The following is an 18,111-nucleotide window of genomic DNA, read 5'->3' on the forward strand; positions in this document are numbered from 1 at the left end:
CCGGCAGGTGAGAGCGGGGCTATGCTGAGGACCCGAAACCTGCAGGGCTGCGCCCACCCTTGCATCTCACCTTCCGCTCTGCAGGGTGGGATGAAGAGACGCAGAGAAAACCAAAGGAGCTCGTGGAAAGCACCGGGGAGTCAGAGCAGCCCCAGAACAGCCTGGCAGGGGCTCGTTCCAGAGAGTGACTTACCAGCTAGAGATGGAGGTGAGAGCGGAAAGCGTGGGGATCCCTCCGGGGGAAGGCAAAGGCCAGGAGAGCCAGCGCTCCCCCCCCCCACTGTCTCCCCTGCCCAAGCCCAGGGAGCAGCGGGTGAAAGCTGCAGGTGACGGGGAAGGGAAAGGAACATGCCCTTTAAGGGGAATCCAGCCCACTCCTCAGAGCTCTCTCACTGTGCCCCCAAGTCGCCTTCCCTCCCGCCCTGTGTCCTCCCCCCAACCCCTCTGTCTCCCCTCCCCCTGCTTTAGGTCCCTTAGCCAACACTTTCTGTTGCCATGGCTACTCTCCAGCATCAATAGCATCGCCTCCTCCCCTGCTCCGATGGGGGGGACACTGCCCCAGGGCTGGGGCAGGCCAGGGGACACACGTTCCAGTCCCAACCCCCAGGAGACGCACAGCCCCACAGCCCCATGCGGAGCCCTGCCTGGTGCTTTCATCACTAGCCAGTAGGGCCCCCGGCCAGCCCTCCTTGGGTCCTGGGAATGCCAGGCCACTGGGGACAGCCTGCCTCCTGGAGGTAGCATACAGTTCCCTGGAGAACTGCCATGGAGCTCTCCTGCCCCACAAGCAGGAGGAGACTGACCCAATCCCCTCCCTCCTGCCCCTCTGCAGAGGGATGCTTGGAAGATGGAGCCTGCCCCATTGGCTCACCTCCTCTCCACAGCTCGACCCCTCTCCATGGCCACGCTGTTGCCTAGGAGCCTGTGCTGGTTGCTAGGATAGCAGGATGCTTTCTCTGCATCATGCTGCTCTTTGCCAAGCCTCCTGGCTGGCTGGCTCACATACAACGGGGCCGGCCCCCTGCACTCCCTTCGCCATCACTGTAGCTAAGCCACGTGACTGCACGCTTATGTCCCCATGGAGGGAACCCCATCCTGCACCTAGCTCCACATGGTGAGAGCCAGAACTCAGGAATCCTGGGTTCTGTTCCTGGCTCTGCCACTGGTGACGCGTGACTTCACCGCTCTGTGCCTCAGTTTCCCCACCTGTAAAACTCGGACAATGATACTGCCCTCCTTTGTAAAGTGCTTTGAGAGCTAAGAGGAGCACTAGCTGAGAGCTAGGCATTATTAACACTCTGGAAGGGAGTCTTAGCACGACACATGAGGGGAGCGTGGCTGGGAGCTGACTACAAGGAATCACAAGTCTGTCACCAAAAAGGAGAGGGACTTGGAGCTCGGGTCTAAAGCTACTGAGTCACTTTAGCAGTGACTGTTTGACAAGGTCTGTGCTGCAGCAGGTTAAGGACACTGGCCATTGGGACTCCTGGGGGCAAATCCTGCAGAAAGATAATGGAGCAAATAATTAAGCACTCAATTTACAAAAAGATAGATGATAAGGTGATAAGCAACAGTCAGCATGCATTTGTCAAGACCAAATCATGTCAAACCAAGCTGCTAGCTTTCTTTGACAGGGTAACAAGTCTTGTGGCTGGGGGAAGAGGTAGATGTGCTATATCTTGACTTTAGTAAGGTTTTTGGTACTGTCTGGCATGACCTTCTCATAAACAAACTAGGGAAATACAACCTAGATGGAGCTGCTGTAAGGGGGGTGCATAACTGGCTGGAAAACCATTCCCAGAATAGTTATCAGTCGAGCTGGAAGGGCATATCAAGTGGGGTCCTGCAGGGATCAGTTCTGGATCCGGTTCTGTTCAGTGTCTTCATCAGTGATTTAGATAATGGCATAGAGAGAACACTCAGAAAGTTTGTGGACGATTCAAGCTGGGAGGGGTGGCAAGTGCTTTGGAGGATGGGATTAAAATCCAAAATGATCTGCACAAACTGGAGAAATGGTCTGAAGTCGATGGGATGAAATTCAATAAGGAGAAATGCAACGTGCTCCACTTGGGAAGGAACAGTCAGTTGCTCACATACAAAATGGGCAATGCCTGCCTAGGAGGAGCACTGCGGAAAGGGATCCGGGGTCATAGTGGAGCACACGCTAAACACGAGTCAACACTAGTGAATGTCATTGGGGGCTGTATTAGCAGGGTGCTGGAAGCAAGACACGAGAAGTAATTCTCCCAGGCTACTCCGTGCTGCTAAGTCCTCAGCTGGAGTGTTGTGTCCAGCTCTGGTGCCACATTTCAGGAAAGATGTGGACAAATTGGAGAAAGTCCAGAGAAGAGCAACAGAAATGATGAAAGGGCTAGAAAACCTGACCTGTGAGGGAAGATTGAAAAAATGGGGTTTGTTTAGTCTGGAGAAGAGAAGTCTGAGGGGGGACATGACAACAGTTTTCATGTACATAAATGGTTGTTACAAGGAGGGTGAAAAATTGTTCTCTATAATTTCTGCGAATAGGAGAAGAAGCAATGGGCTTTTTGCGGCAGGGGAGGTTTAGGTTGGATATATCAGGATATTAGGCTGGATACCAGGAAAAGCTTCCTAACTGTCAGGGCAGGTAAACACTGGAACAAATTGCCTAGGGAGGTTGTGGAATCTCCGTCGCTGGAGGTTTTAAGAGCTGGTTAAACAGACACCTGTCAGGGAGGGTCTAGATAATATTTAGGGGGACTGGACTAGAAGACCCCTCGAGGTCCCTTCCAGCCCAACACTTCTCTGATTGTATTTCAGACTGACGTGACATGGAGGGTGGGCGGGGTCTGTGTATGGGGAAATGGATGTTTTTTCTGACGTTTACCAATAAAAATTGTATTCTTCCAAGCCTCGTTACGGAGTAGCAAGGGCTCCTGCAGGCCAGGGTTGAGCGGAGCTGTGCTGAGATTCCCAGCATTGGAACAATAGGGAATTGGACTAGAATAGCGGGCGGTGGGGAGGGGAGGGAAAGCTGAAGTTACGGGGCACGAGAAAGCCTGGTGTGTGGGGAGCCCAGGATTGGAAGAGCAGGGGGCAGCCTGGTAGAGCTGTGTGGGAAGCCCAAGACTAGCAGAGCACGTGGCTGTGGGTTGGGATGAGCGGCATCGCAGAGCCAGCTGTGTGGGAAGCCCAGGACTGGAATAGCAGGGCCAGGGCTGAAGGGCAGGACGAGGGCACCAGCATCGCTGTGTAGGGGAAGCTTGCGTAACGCCTGCCCACGCTCTGCACGCTCACCTCTCCCTTTCCGGAGCTCTAACCTGGCTCCTGCTGGCAGAGGGATGGGGACGAGGGGGGGGGGACGTGTCATTCCTTTATGAAACTGTTTGCTTCTCTCCCCAACACCTCATCTTGTCACCCCCCGCAAATCTTCCCAGCACCACTTCTGGGCGAGGACTTCTCGCCAGCTTCCCAGTGCTAATGGCATTCCATTGAGAGTTTAAATGACATTAACAAACCCCAAACAAACCCTTCACTCTTTCCTCCCCATCCCTGGTGGGGCACACGGCTCTCCGCGATGCATGCCCTAAACTTTGCAGAGAGGAAGGGGAGGGAGGTGAGTCCGTGCATTCAATTCCTGTGTAACCTTGGCCAAGTCACTGCCCCACTCTGTGCCTCAGTTTCTCCACCTATAAAACAGGGATAATGATCCTGACCTCCTTTGCAAAGCACTTTGAGACTTAAGCTAAGCGTTCTATAAGAGCTATTATGCTATTAATATGCTGATGGGAGCCTTAGCACTATATGGAAGGGGAGTGTGGCTGGGCACGGAGCTCTAACCACTAGGCTGTTAACAAAAAGGAGAGGGGCCCGGAACTGGGGCATAAAGCTACCGAGTCACTTTAGCCATCACTGTGTTTGCAGTGACTTGTGCTGCAGCAAGCTAAGGACACTGGTCATTTCCCCTGGGCGTCAAATCCTGCCCTGTTTCAAAGAGTGACATGATGGGGTGGGGGGCACATCTCAGCTGGGGGGGCAGTGAACATCCAACCGCATGACAAGAACATTTTGCTCAGCAGGCATCCCCACCATTTGGGGTAGTGGGGGTGCGGCAGGGCAGGGCTGAGGGGCACCAGCAGACCTGGGTGCAGGTTGCCAGCACTGGAACAGCTGGGGAACTGGACGGGCATGCACTCTTAACAGCAGCAATATGTTCTCCAGGAGATAAGGAGTCACTAGGGCCCCACATGGGGGGGGAAGGGTACACTTACCGGGGCCTGGAGATCCTGGGGGGGCCCGGCCCAGGTTGCAACCCCCATTACCATGAGGAAAAAATGTTTCATAGCTTATGAGATTGTATGTCTGGGATGAGGGATTGTGGGATGTGTGTGGGAGGGGGCCCGTGTGACAAGTTTGTCCTGGGCCCAGAAAAATTCTGCTTGGGCCCTGGAAGTCCCCCTCTGACCTCGACAAGGGCCAGGGCAAGCAAAAGCCAAATGGAGCTTGCTGCAGAACAGAAAGCAGATGCAAGGGAGTCCTCAGGAATGCCCCAGAAAGAGAGTCTGGGGGGGAGTCCTTTAGAGAAGACGGACAGAGGTCGAGAGAAGCCCCGGGGGGAGGGAGGGGAGCAGAAGTCCTGAGGAGCCCTCCAGAAACTGATCATGTCACAAAGCGTGGAGGGAGCTAGTACTATTAGCCCAGAAACGGCCCTGTTGCTGGTCACGTGGGGACATGGGGAAGGTTAAAGAAAAACATCTCTTGGCCCAGTAAAGGATGTGCCTTCTGTCGGGGCACGGCCAGGCTCCCGGACACCCTTCACCAATGATCAAAGAAACATTTTTCAGGGTTGCCATGGAGCTCATAGGGCCATTGGCCAGCCCAACCCAGAGAGGAAAAAGCTGTCTATGAGTCGTGGTGGATTGTGCCCCCAGGTACCCGGAAGGAATGTCTCTGCTGAATTTGGAAGCTGAAACAGTTGCTATGGCATTGTTCTCTGTAGTCAGCAGGAGCAGCTTTCCAGAAAAGGTCCTATCAGCTCCTGGGCCAGACGTCATGTCATGTTAGTGAGCTATGGAGGGGATGTGGGGCTGAAATTTACCCCTCAACAGACCCTAAAATCTATGCTAAAAATGTATGTCAAGAGGAGGGCCAGTGCCTGGGATGTCTGTTGTTTGCTTGGGTGGAGGTGCCCCAAGGACCCACAGGATTCACCCTATTTGACCTCCTGTAGGGGAGAAAGGTCAGAGACACCCAAGATCTCAGACGCCTGGGGGGATGGCACTGAAGCAGAGAGGGGACCAGTGGCTGAATACGTGCAAAGATTTAGGGAAGATTTAAAGTCTATGTTGGGGATGGTGCAGCAAAACCTCACAACAAGCCAGGCAGCTGAGAAGGAAGGATCTGATCGCAAACCCCCTGATTGAACATTGGATGTCGGAGATCTGGAACAGGTGATATACCCTGTACAAAAGTAGGAAATGCAGATCTCATGGGAGGGGTCTGTTGAGGTGGGAGAAAGGGTTAATAACGTTACCTACAATGCACAGAGGTCCCCACCACAGACTGTGCATAGAAACAAGTTAAATGCATTTCACAGTCGTGACCCAATCTGCTGTGCAGAAGGAGGCTCTAAGACAGCCCCTCATCTTGGTTTGATATGTGAAGGGTTAACCTGGACTGGAAAGGCAGAGATTCTGGCTGTGCTGCAAAGACTTCGCCAGGAGTTGTCCAGAGGCCAGGCTTGACTCTCAAAACGGTCCATAAGATTAACACTGCAGAACCACAACGTGCACTCGGCAGAGCACTCCAAACAACTGCTAAAATGCAGGAGCACATTCGTAAGGCACTATCTAGCATGCTCACTTGGAATAATTACAGGATCAAACATTCCCTGGGCTTACGTTGTTACAGTCCCCAAAAAGAAAAGGGCCATAAGGGTTTATATGTTGATTACAGGAAGCTTAACACTGTCACGGTTCCTGATGCATACCCCATCCCCATACTGATTACATGTTAGATGCTTTAGGCAGGGCCAAGTTCTGGAGCCCCCTGGATTTAACAAAGGGATGTTGGTGGATCCCTGGGGACAATGATTCAGAGAAAAAACATCCAGCTTCATTACTGATTCGGAACTTTTTGAGTTCAAAATGTTGCCCTTTGGGTTAATTAATGCAATGGCCACTTTTTGAGGCTTGTTAAGTGGGTATTGGCTTGGTTACATGGCTGTGCTGGGGCTAGGGTGACCAGACAGCAAGTGGGAAAAATCGGGATGGGGGTGGGGGGTAATAGGAGCCCATATAAGAAAAAGCCCCGAGTATTGTGACTGTCCCTATCAAATCGGGACATCTGGTCACTCTACCTGGGACTGACATTGAGAATATTGCAGCCTTTAGCAATTCCCGGCAGGGCCACAAAAACCACTTGGGAATTGCTCTGAAGGTGCAGATCTCAGGCCAGGTTTACACTTACCTGGAAATTCGGCAGCAGTCGATGGGAGTTACGCAAGCTACACAGTATGGCTTGCGTCACTCCTGTCAACCTCGTAACTCCTCTTCTATGTGGCGTCTTCGCCGTGCTGCGCCGATGGGAAATGGGTTCCCGGCGATGCAGCACTTCGCCACTTGAGGGGGTGGTTTTATTGAGGCAACTTCCGGATCGATCTGACGGCAGCGAATTTGCCACCAGCAGTGAAGAGATACCCAAAGAGTCAAACGGGGACAGCCAAAGTCCCTCATTCAGGTCACTGGGTAGGAGGGGGCCGGATTTGCCTGGATTCCTTGACAGTGGAATCCATTGTTAACCGGCCTGCACACCGAATGCATACGCAAGTTCAGCTCTGACAGGCTCGGCTAATTGCTACTGCAGGTTTGTGGGGGCTCAGTGTCGTTGTGTGCACTATCCCAGGAGTGTCGTTGTGTGCACTATCCCAGGAGTCCAACAAAAGTGGTGTGGATGGCCGCCTGTCAGAAAGGCTTTGGTGAGGTAAAGAAAAATCTGTCAGAAAAACCTCTTGAGGCTGATCTGATTTTGACAAGGGGTTTGACCTGTGCACAGACGCATCTCACACACGCCTGGGAGCAGTATGAATGCGAGCAGGTGAAGGCAATAAAAAACACCCTATTGCTTTCCTAGGTAAAGAAATGACACCCCCCTCCCCCCCCCAAATTACTCTGGCACAGAAAGGCATGGAATGCAATTGTGTGTGCAGTCAAGCAGTTGAGGCCTCACCTGTTTAATAGGAAGTTCAGGGCCCTAACACCCTGGTTTGCCTACACAGAACAAAATGTACCAGCTCCCGCCTGCTGCGCTGGAGTACAGCACTCAGAGAACACGATACGGAAATTGTACAGATCAAGGGCAAAGAAAATGCAGTGTCAGATGCACTGTTAAGGCAAGAGGGTTCTGAGACAACACATGCGGATTAGCCAGTGGCTGACCCTACTGTGTCAATGTAGGGGGTAGGTGTGCCCAGCAGGCAGAGGGCACGAGTGATGCATGGGATTTTCCAGGGACCCGCTGGGGTCAGAGTGTGGGCATGCCAGTTCATCAAAGGGCAGCATGTGAGGTCTCTATGGGTCATCACAATCATTGCAGGTCAACAGGAGAGGTTCCTTTCAGGCAGTGGGTAAGAGCCATTTGTCTCCCTGTCTGCAGATTGTGCATTGTCTGCTTCACACTGTAGGTCTATTTGCACATGGAGCCAGGTCCTACTCATGAGCTTGCACACGTCTACAAGAAAGCAGCACACAGGAAAACCACCCAGCAGGGGCTGTCCTGGTGACGGTACTGATAATGGGTTGTTGGCGTATCTTGGGGGGCCTGAACCTTTCACCATGAAAACCAGTTGGCAGTGCGACTTGTCTCAGGAAAGAAAGATCCCAGCCATCCCTAGCTGAGCGCACCGAGGAACGGAGCGAGTTAGTTACGTCAAGAGTTTACAGCGTATGGAACCTTTGGTTCAAGTTGCTTCAAGGTGCAATCGTATGAACTCTGCACTCCCTGCAGCCAGCCTTTCGCTTCTTCTCACCTGTAATACAGCCAGGCACCGAGCGCCGAGCAGAGCTGGGACCTCAGCTGTGCACTGGGCCTTGGGACCAGCAAGTCTGTGAACACGGAGCGTGCTCGCTGGAACAGCTGCTGGACACGCCAGGTGGCACTCGGCGGCTCGGGGCTGGTGTGCGTCGCTGACCTGCGGAGGGATGGCAGAGCCCGTGCTGGCAGTGCACGTCTTGCCAAGGCCGGGGGAGTCAGGGAGCTGAGCCCTGGCAGGCGCAGAGAAGATTTCCTCAAAGCAAGGGCAAGGGGCTGGGAGGTGCAAGCGATACCAGGGCACTGGCACAGCAGTGCTGGGGGAGCTCGCGTAACTCCTGCCCATGCAACGCACTGGCACTGCCCCCCTTTCTTGAGGTCTAATCAGTTCATGCTGGGAGCGGGAGGGGGGGAGGGTCTTGTTCCTCTTTAACATTTATGAAACTGACTTGTTTCTCTCCCGCACATCTCATCTCTTCACCCCAGGCAGGGCCCTGATATGTCCCAGCACCGCTTCCCGAAGAGCACAGCTCAGGCAAGAACAGCAAGAATGAGAGAGATTTAAACAACATAAATAAAACTCTGCTCTTCATTTCTGGTTGGGCACCTGGTTCTTCTCGATGCATGTCTTCAATGCTTGAGGAAGGACAGTCTTGTGGACTGGGATTAATGAACCCTGAGTTCAATTCCTGCTCTGCCACAGATTTTGTGTGACCTTGGGCACATCACTTAATAGCTCTGTGTCTCAGTTTCCCCACCTGTAAAGTGGGGATAACCATCTCTCCTTTGTCCTTAGATGGTGAGCTCTTTGGGAGGGATGTCTTTCACTCTGGGTATATCCAGTGCCCTCCACAGAGGGGTCCTGATCTTGCCTGGGGTCTTTAAGGGCTACTGGAATATAAATATTTGTCAGCAGATAGGAAGCAGGGGCTAAAAAGGACCCTGAGTTCTTCACTCTTGCTCTAGGAATTGTACCAGCTGGATGAAGAAGGAAAGGAATTTCAACCCCAATTATTCCACTGTGGTGAATGAGGGTTGAACAGGGCCGAGGTCAGTAGCTGCAGTACACACGAGATGCACCATGGGGAAGGAGGTGATGCTGCTAAGTTTGAGCTGGATCCTGCCGGACCCCCCATTTTCTCCAGTCAGTCCCAGTGCAGCAGCCTCCACTGGCCCCGTGCCACATCTGAGAGGCAGGCAGGGAGCATGTGTGTGAGAAGGGGGACGTGAGCAAGGAAGGAGAGGCTGAGTCCCTGTGGCCATTGGTCAGACAGCTCACCTGGTAGCTCAGTGGCAGATGGGTGTCGGACACACCTCCCATCCCGAGCCCCAGCTCTCACAACCTCCCCCCTAAAGGTGAGACGTGCCTGCCAGTGCCCAGCTGCCTGCCTAGCCCCGCCTGACTGCCGGGTGGTCCGGGAGAACCTCGGAACGGGTCCCCCCACACACACACACACGGGGGATCCATCGCTCTGCACTTGTGCCACAGCCATTGCCGTGGCATCCAGGCAGGCAAAAGGCCCAGCTGCCTGGGTGACGGACACCAGAGAGACAGACGCGCTAACGTCGCACCGCAGCCCGAGGCCACGAGGAGTCACAGTAGCCTGGGCTTTGCTGGACTCCTCGCCAGGCCAGGCCAGGCCAGGCTGCCTGGCCCCAGGTTCAGTGAGGATGGCAGAAGTCTCTGTGGGGTGGCTCCCCCGACCCAGAGCAGGGGGAATCGAGGAAAGGAACTGAAGCAGGCACAGAGCTCGGCAACCCATTGTCATCTGATCCCCGGCTCCCAGCCTGGGCCCCAGGAGCTGCCAGCCCCACCACGTCTCCTGCCCGGAGGGCCCGGATGGGCTGGGCTGGTCTCAGGCACCTGGAAAGGAGGCTCTTCGCTGGGGCTCCCGGGGTGGGGGGGAGGGAAAGGAGGAAGACGGCGATGGAGGAAGATAGAGAGGAGGGCGGGAGAGACAGGAGCCATCTCCTCCTACCTGGCCTCCATCACATGGCAGTGCAGCACCCTCCGCTGCGGCTCCTCCAGCACCTGCAGCTCCAGGCAGATCTCTCCCTGCACCTCTGCGTCAGGGTCCACACGTGTCAGGCTGATCCAGCTGTCAATCCCTGCAATGGCAGAGGAGTCCAACGCTAGTTCCTGCCCACCTTGGGGTGCCGCCACATGTGCGATCCCTGCACCCCCCGTGCCATGCCACAGACCCTAGCCGTGTTATCTGCAGCACGGCCAGCCCCTCCCCGCTGCACCAGTCAGGAGATTGGCTGGACAATCATGAGATAGGCAGCACAATAGAGGGGTTCTCTTCCTCAGCCCCCCGGGAGCCCTCAAGCCAGGCTTGCAGCCTTCTCCCCACCACAGAAGCTAGAAACCCTCGGTGGTTTTAGAAGGCAAGCGGAGATTCTCTCATCATGGGAGCCCTGCGAATCCACAGCTCTCAAAAGCGGGGAAGCCGCTCTCTGCAGCTCATAGCCTTTGAGACGGGGGTGGGGGCCGGCTGCCAATCAGCTGTTCCCCGGGGCTCCCCTGTGTCCGCCAGTCAGCTCTCTGGCTGGCCAGAGGCAGGGGAGCCCAGCCGATCAGCTGACTGGCAGCCCACAGGGGAGCCCCGCTGACCAGTGGAGGCTCAGATTCCAGGAATGGCTCATAAGTTGCCAGTTTGGTGCCTGCTGCCTGCATGTCCGCTGTGACCCACCCAGTCACCGGCTTGTCCAGCACCACTGCTCCCTACACGGCCTGAGGAGCCTCCCCAGCGCCTACCTCGCGGGTGAGACGAAATCCATTCTTTACTGAGCGATACTTTGCCAATGACGTCATCATGCCTGCAAGGAAAGAGAGCCCAGTATGGGCAAAGAGTGCCTGGAATTAACTGCCAGTTATCCGGGGGCTAATCCACCGCCACCGGCTTCCTCACATCACCCCAACCTCCCAGTGAGAGATTCGTTCCCTCCGTGCTTCGCTCTGCAGCTTCACCAGAGACACCGACTGTCTGTCTGCTGCGCTCGTTACACCCGGCGCTGGCGCATCGGAGGGGCCACATCTCCTGAGTCCCAATCCTGGGCCTTGTCCACAAAGGCTTGGAAAGAGCAGCCGTGGGAGACAGAGAATTCCTCTTCAGTGGCTTCTCCCACACCCAGTCCCTGAGGAGAGCCCTGTCCCAGCCAGCCAGAAGTTCAGAGGCCCAGCTTGGTGAATTACCTCCCACCCTTGCTATGGACACCCTGGAGTTAATTGCTCCTTTCACCAAATCCCTCAGCCTCTCCAGCCATGGAGGTACAGGAGCAAAGAGCACCCCTGTGTGTCTAACGGGCTGTCCGCCAGGAAATGGCAGGTGGCATTTCCCCAGGCCACAACGAATGCTCCCTTAGCACCCTCCAAAGCGCTGTCTTCTCCCTACCCCTGGGGCATGGGGGGAGGGGACTTCCTTTTACCAAGGGAGCTGTAATGAAGTGATCACATCAAGTAGCATTTCCAGATCCACCCCCAGCATTGCCCATGGCAGGACCACACTGCTCCCCCACAGCCCTGCCTGCTGTAGGCAACACGGCCCACACTACCTCCCTTGCGGCAAAGGCCCCGGTTCTGCTGCTGGACTCCTGCCAGGACTTTCTGGCTGGGCTGTGAGACCGGGACGACTCCGCCCACACGCTGCGGAAGCTGGCAGCTTCCAGATTTTCACTGGAAACCAGCCTGTCAAACTGGGAGGCTTCCCAAAGGGACAGAGGCTCAAGGAGACGGTGGGCAAGGCTGGGTGGCGACGGATCGGTGAATGCCAGGGAAGGGCAGGAAGAAGTAGGGTGATCAGGTGACCTGTTTGTATAAGGACACTCCCAATATTCGGGGGCCCAGGCCCAGCAGCAGGAATTCTGGGCCCCAGGGCAGAACAGTCCCGTCCCACCCTTCTGCCCGTGACCCCGCCCTGCTCTGCCCCAGGCCCCGCCCCCTCCCGGCTTGGCCACGTCCCTCCCCGCCATTGCTTGGTCCCCCTCCTTTATTCCACACTCCCCCGTCCCCCAGGTGGCACGTGGCAGCTGGAGGGGCTGAGTGGGGCAGGAGGGATGCAGTGACCTGTGGTGGGGGGGGGGGGGTGGAGTGGGGGAGGAGAGGAGAGACGCATGCAGTGAGCGACAGTGGGGGGCATGAGCGGGTAGAGGGGACATGGCTGCGGTGGGCCAAGCGGGGAAAGGGGTGTATGGAAGAGATAAGGGGGGCTGAGCAGGGAGGTGGGCTGGTGGGGAGGGACGCAGGGGCGAGCGGGTGGGGGCAGGGCCTGGGGCAGAGCAGGGGTGCACGGTGTGTGGGGGCATGGGTGGAAGAGGTGGGATGGGGAGCTAGCCTCCCTGAGGGGAAGCTTTCACTCTGCTGCCCATGGCCCGGGCCCCTTTAAAATCGCTGGGCCCCTGGGCAATCGCCCTCTGTTGGCAGGTCTGTGGGTGCCTATTCCCCCCATCCCCTGTCCTGATGATTGGAAAAAGGCAAATATCGTGCCCATCTTCAAGAAAGGGAGGAAAGAGGATCCAGGGAACTACAGACCAGTCAGCCTCACCTCAATCCCTGGAAAAATCATGGAGCAGGTCCTCAAGGAATCCATTTTAAGGCACTTGGAAGAGAGGAAGGTGATCAGGAACAGTCAACATGGATTCACCAAGGGAAAGTCATGCCTGACCAACCTGATTGCTTTCTATGATGAGGTGACTGGCTCTGTGGATGTGGGGCAAGCGGGTGATATACCTTGACTTTAGCAAAGCTTTTGATATGGTCTCACACAGTATTCTTATCAGCAAGTCAAAGAAGTACGGGTTGGATGAATGGACTATAAAATGGATAGAGAACTGGCTAGAGCAGTGTTTCTCAATTAAATTTGGCCACGGAGCCCTTTTGAACTCGATAAATAATTGCAGAACCCCCCAAACTCTTAACAGTATTTTTACATATGGGGCCAAAAAAAAAGTTGAAATAAGCAAATTATGTACAAACAACTGGGTCAGCGTTTCTCAATTAAATTACACTCGATACCCTCCGCCGAAAAATCCGGGACATCTTCCCTTTTTCGGTGGCGCGGAGGACAGCTGATTGCGGTGGCGCGGAGAACAGCTGATTGCAGAACCCTGGGAACACCAATTGAGAAACACTGGGCTAGAGCATAGGGCTCAACGAGTAGTGATCAATGGCTCCATGTCTAGCTGGCCACTGGTCACAAGCAGAGTGCCCCAGGGGTCAGTCCTGGGGCCGGTTTTGTTCAACATCTTCATTAATGATCTGGAGGATGGGGTAGATTGCACCCTCAGCAAGTTTGCAGATGAGTGGGGGGAGTGGTAGATACCCTGGAAGGTAGGGGTAGGATACAGAGTGACCTAGACAAATTGGAGGATTGAGCCAAAAGAAATCTGATGAGGTTCAACAAGGACAAGTGCAGAGTCCTCCACTTAGGACGGATGAATCCCATGTGCAGCTACAGACTGGGGACCGACGAGCTAGGCAGCAGTTCTGCAGAAAAGGACCTGGGGGTTACAGTGGATAAGAAGCTGGAGATGAGATTAGTAGGAGCATTGCCAGCAGGTCGCGGGAAGTGATTATTCCCCCCTATTCGGCATTGGTGAGGAAGCTTTTGGAGTATTGTATCCAGTTTTGGGCCCCCCACTACAAAAAGGATGTGGAGAAGTTGGAGAGAGTCCAGCGGAGGGCAACAAAAATGATTAGGGGACTGGAGCACAAGACTTATGAGGAAAGGCTGAAGGAACTAGGCTTGTTTAGTCGGCAGAAGAGAAGAGTGAGGGGGGATTTGATAGCAGCCTTTAACTACCTGAAAGGGGGTTCCAGGGAGGATGGGGCTAGGCTGTTCTCAGTGGTGGCAGATGACAGAACAAGGAGCAATGGTCTCAAGTTGCAGTTGGAGAGGTCTAGGTTGGACATTAGGAGAAAGTTTTTCACTAGGCGGGTGGTGAAGCACTGGAATGGGCTACCTAGGGAGGTGGTGGAATCTCCATCTTTAGAGGTTTTTAAGCTGTGGCTTGACAAAGCCCTGGCTGGGATGATATAGCTGAGGTTAGTCCTGCTTTGAGCAGGGGGTTGGACTGGATACCTCCTGAGATCCCTTCCAACTCTATGATTCTATGGTTTTTCACACTTGTTATCTGGTCACGCTAAATGGAAACTAGGCCAGCCCTTCAGAGAAGTATTAACCTCTGGAGAGAGCCATCCACCGTGGGACACAAACCCACCCACCTGTCTCAAACCCTTGGTGCTCTGCCCTCACATCAGCTCTGAGAACACCTCTGGACATGATCCATGCCCTGTCCCATGAGCTGCCCCCCATGCTGTCAGCCCCATCTCCCACCTGCCTCCCACATCTATGTGGGGTTCTCACAGCACAGTCCTCAGTGGGTGTGGTAAGAACATACGAACGGCCACACTAGGTCAGACCATGGTCCGTCTAGCCCAGTATCCTGTCTGCTGACAGTGGGCGATGCCAGGTGCTACAGAGGGAATGAACAGACCAGGTCATCATCGAGTGATCCATCCCCTCGCCCATTCCCAGCCTCTGGCAAACCGCAACCCCTGCCTGTCCTGGATACGAGCCATGGATGAACCTATCCATGAACTTATCTAGTTCTTTTTTGTTCATGAATTCTCAGCAGGGTTTGAATCGTGGCACAGACCTCTGTTGCTTGAATTAACGGAACAGCTCTCATAGCTGGCAGCAGTAGCAGGCTATTACCCTCCATGCATATTGTTCACGGGAGGGGGACACTACTCTACATGCATTTTGCCAGCAAGTTTCACTTGATTGTGGGGGTGGGGACAGCAGCGGTGGGTCTTGAACTGTCGCACAGACACCACCCAGGCCACGGCCGGGCAGACTGTGGAGGAGCCCTAGGGTAGTGTGGGGATGGGGGAGGGGAATTGCCAGGGAATTAGGGAAAGTAAATACTCTAACAATCCTGCTGCCTGTTTGCTGCTGAGTCAGCATGGCTGGCGGGGGGGACAGCCCCAGAGAGGGGACGTGCCAGCTTGTGGCACCAGAGCCCAGGGGCAGATCCATTGTTCCAGGCAGCCCCTCGCTCAGTAAGAACCACTGCCCTTCGTTAGTGCTCTGAGCCGCAGCCAGAGCAGGGGCCCCTCTCGGCCCAGAAGCAGTCCCTTCCGCCACCCTCCGTGCCTCTTACCCGATGGTGTCCTCATCCAGCACATAGAAGGCCAGGCTGTGGAAGCCCATGGGCAGGTGCAGGGTGTACTCCTCACCCCAGAAGGGATTCAGGTTCTTCCACACGGTAGCAGTCCTGCAAGCAGAGCACGGGGGTGGGCAAATTCAGTGCCAGCAGCCGGGAGCATGCCCTGCTAGAGGTGGGCAGGTGTGCAGAAGCTGAGCCAGCATCTGGAGAGGGGCTGGGAGAAGGATCACAGCTGGTGGGCCCAGCCCTCACTGTGGGAACTGCAGGCTCAGTCCTTATCTTTTGGAGGTGGCTCTGGGGCAGATTTACTTAGCTGCTTTATCCCAATGGCGTTGGAAGGAGAGCGGGAGGCTTAGGTCAGGCTCAGGGATTGAGAGATCACCCTAGACTATCAGAGATGCCATCTGGACCCCACAGCTCCAAGAAGCCAGAGCATGTGCCACGCACATGGACGCCACCAAGTGCACAGAGGCACCCATCCACCTTGCCAGAGACATGCAATGGCCACTGATGCAAAGAACTACAGCCAGCCCACACGCACGCACACACAGAGCCAGAGGCATGTAAATGTCACCAGCGCACACACAGCGACCGCCAACACACAGCCCCAGCCGCAAACCATCCCCACTTGCACACCCAGCCACACAAATACCAGTGCACGAGCACACGCACCCAGCCATTGCCAACGTGTACAGCACCAGGCGCACACAAACATCCCCGACACACATGCCCAAAGGCTGCCCTGCCACATTTGCCAGAGATCAGGCCCCCACCCCACGTAAGGCATGGCTCAAGCACACCCCAGCTCTGGTAGTCCCACCACGGGCTCCGTGTGGGGTGTATCTCAGAGCCCCCTTTTCCCGGGGACGACTCCACAGCAGGCTGCTGGCCTGAGGCGCACACTGCAGGCAGCGCACACCCTTTGGGACCTTCAGACCTGGGGCTTCGCTCCGGTGCTGGTGGGCAAGTGTGGGCTAGAGGAAGCTGTGAAATACCCGTTGCCACCCCAGTGCCAGGGTCTATGCGCCCTCTGCCCCGGTTAATGGTTTCCTTGCTTCGACCCACCTGAACATCGGTAACGTTCTCCAGCGCAATGCTCTGAGGAGAGCCAGGAGCATCAGGGCCTGACCGCTGACGGCAAGGCCCTGATGCCGCAGCACTGGCTCACGTCAGTGTCCCCCCCATTGCTCTCAGTCCTACTGGGGGGAAGGGAGGAGCCAGCAAGCTGCATGCTGCGGATGGCTCACAGCCCAATGAAAGTGAGTGAAATAACAGAGTTTAGCGCCTCTCCAATAATTTGCAGCATCAATGTGCCATGCAGTCATAAGCCAGTCAGCCCTCTGCAGTCCCCATGCAGCAGAGAAGCATCATTATCCCCATTTTACAGATGGGGAAACTGAGGCACAGAGGGTCAAACCCATCTGCTGTGGTTAATGAAAACACAGCCAGGATTAATTTGGCTCAGAGAGATTAACCGACTTGTACTCGGCACCTGAAGTGTGCACCTGAAATGCGCACCTCAGCACCTGAAATGTGAAATCTGTCCTAAATAACTTGCCCAGTGAGTCAGCAACAGACTGGGGCTAGAACCCAGCTCTGCAGAGTGCTGGTCCCAGCCCAGGCCTTATCCCCCCGCCATGCTTCCCTCCCTAGTCCAGGTGTCCTTCACTTCCCCTTTGAGGGCTGGGTTGCAACCGATCCGCAGAGCTGCAGCACAGTGTCAGTTTTTGCTCCTGCATCTCACTCAGCCCTTCTCGGGCACCACGCCAGACACCCAGCCGACGTGCTCCCAGGGCGGTGCAGGTCAATGCTTGACATGGCAGGAGAAGATCAACCCTAACCCTGCCCTCAGCCCCAGGACTTCCAAAACAGCAGGGAGGGAAGAAACGAACTGGGACCACAGCTCCCTCCCCTAACGGAGCCGGGCTCTGCAGACACCCCAGGAAATCAATGGCTGCAGAGACAGCTGAGTGAGCAGAGACCAGAGCTTGGTTCTGGACAGCATTGAGCCATGTCCCCCGGCACTGAACCCTCCCTGATCGTGCTGTTCTGTCCCGTCCCATCCCCAGGGCCCCCAACTGGGCACACTCACCTGGCTACCACCTCGTTGTCAACTTTGACAATGCAGTAGGGGTCACTGGTGCCAGACCTTGGGAGGAAAACAAGACACACAGTCAGACTGGTATTAACCAGGCTTTGGGATCTGCGACAGAGCGTCTCAGGCAGGACTCCACAGGGACAGCCCTCTTTGCAGAGCATTTGAAGAAGGCAGCTAGGGCAGGGGGTGGCTCTAGCTGGGAGCAGGCGCGCAGCACCCTGCAGCAGGCATAAGAGAGCATGGCACAGGCCTTGGCGAGGGGACGGCACAGTCCATCACAGCACCGAGATCCCAGGAACCCCTGGGCTTCACTCTGAGGAAGGGCACCGCTGCCTCTTTCATCAGGGGCCTGACCGGGGCATGGGGTCAAGGGAACATTGGGGTTAGGCTGACCCGTGCCCTGGTCCTTTAAGGACTGATGGTCTGCTGGGGCTCCGTAAGAGGCAATGCACTGAATCAGCACAGCTCCCAACTGGCCTGGCCTGGCCCCAGTGAAATCACAGAGCAGGCAGGCCTGGGCTCCCCATCCCCACTGCCCCCCGCATACATTGCATGGCCCAACTGCTGTAACCAGGCACCCACGCTGCCCCTGCTCCTCCTGTCCTCTGGCACCAGGCAGGCCGGAGAAAGCAGCGCTGCCAAGCACCGCCACTCCCGCTACTGCAGACAGTGCAGCCCTGAGGGGAAGGCACAGTCCCTGTCCCCAGGAGCTTGCAAACCAGCGGGGCAGACAGTGTTGGGAGCCTTGGGAAAGCCAAAGGGTGGAGCTACCTGGCAGGTGTCTCTGAAGACTCGCTCATTGATATCTGCATCGCAAGACACTACAATTCAGAAGG

At 55.6% G+C, this 18,111-nt stretch overlaps 1 protein-coding gene across 1 annotated transcript in view; it reads right to left on the bottom strand.

Annotated features, from left to right (window-relative positions):
- Positions 1-18,111, bottom strand: part of RASAL1 (RAS protein activator like 1) — a 70,473-nt gene that overhangs the window by 36,007 nt on the left and 16,355 nt on the right. Inside the window, exons 2-5 of the mRNA XM_067550266.1 lie at positions 17,270-17,326; positions 15,172-15,285; positions 10,766-10,827; positions 9,987-10,116 (exon numbers count right to left, since the gene is read on the bottom strand). Coding sequence (XP_067406367.1) covers positions 9,987-10,116; positions 10,766-10,827; positions 15,172-15,285; positions 17,270-17,326 — 363 coding nt within the window. The remainder of the gene's footprint in view (positions 1-9,986; positions 10,117-10,765; positions 10,828-15,171; positions 15,286-17,269; positions 17,327-18,111) is intronic.

Source organism: Emydura macquarii, unplaced genomic scaffold, assembly GCF_026122565.2.
Source record: "Emydura macquarii macquarii isolate MOO-44397 ecotype Brisbane River unplaced genomic scaffold, CSIRO-AGI_Emac_v2 contig_1254, whole genome shotgun sequence".
Lineage (NCBI taxonomy): Eukaryota > Metazoa > Chordata > Testudines > Chelidae > Emydura > Emydura macquarii.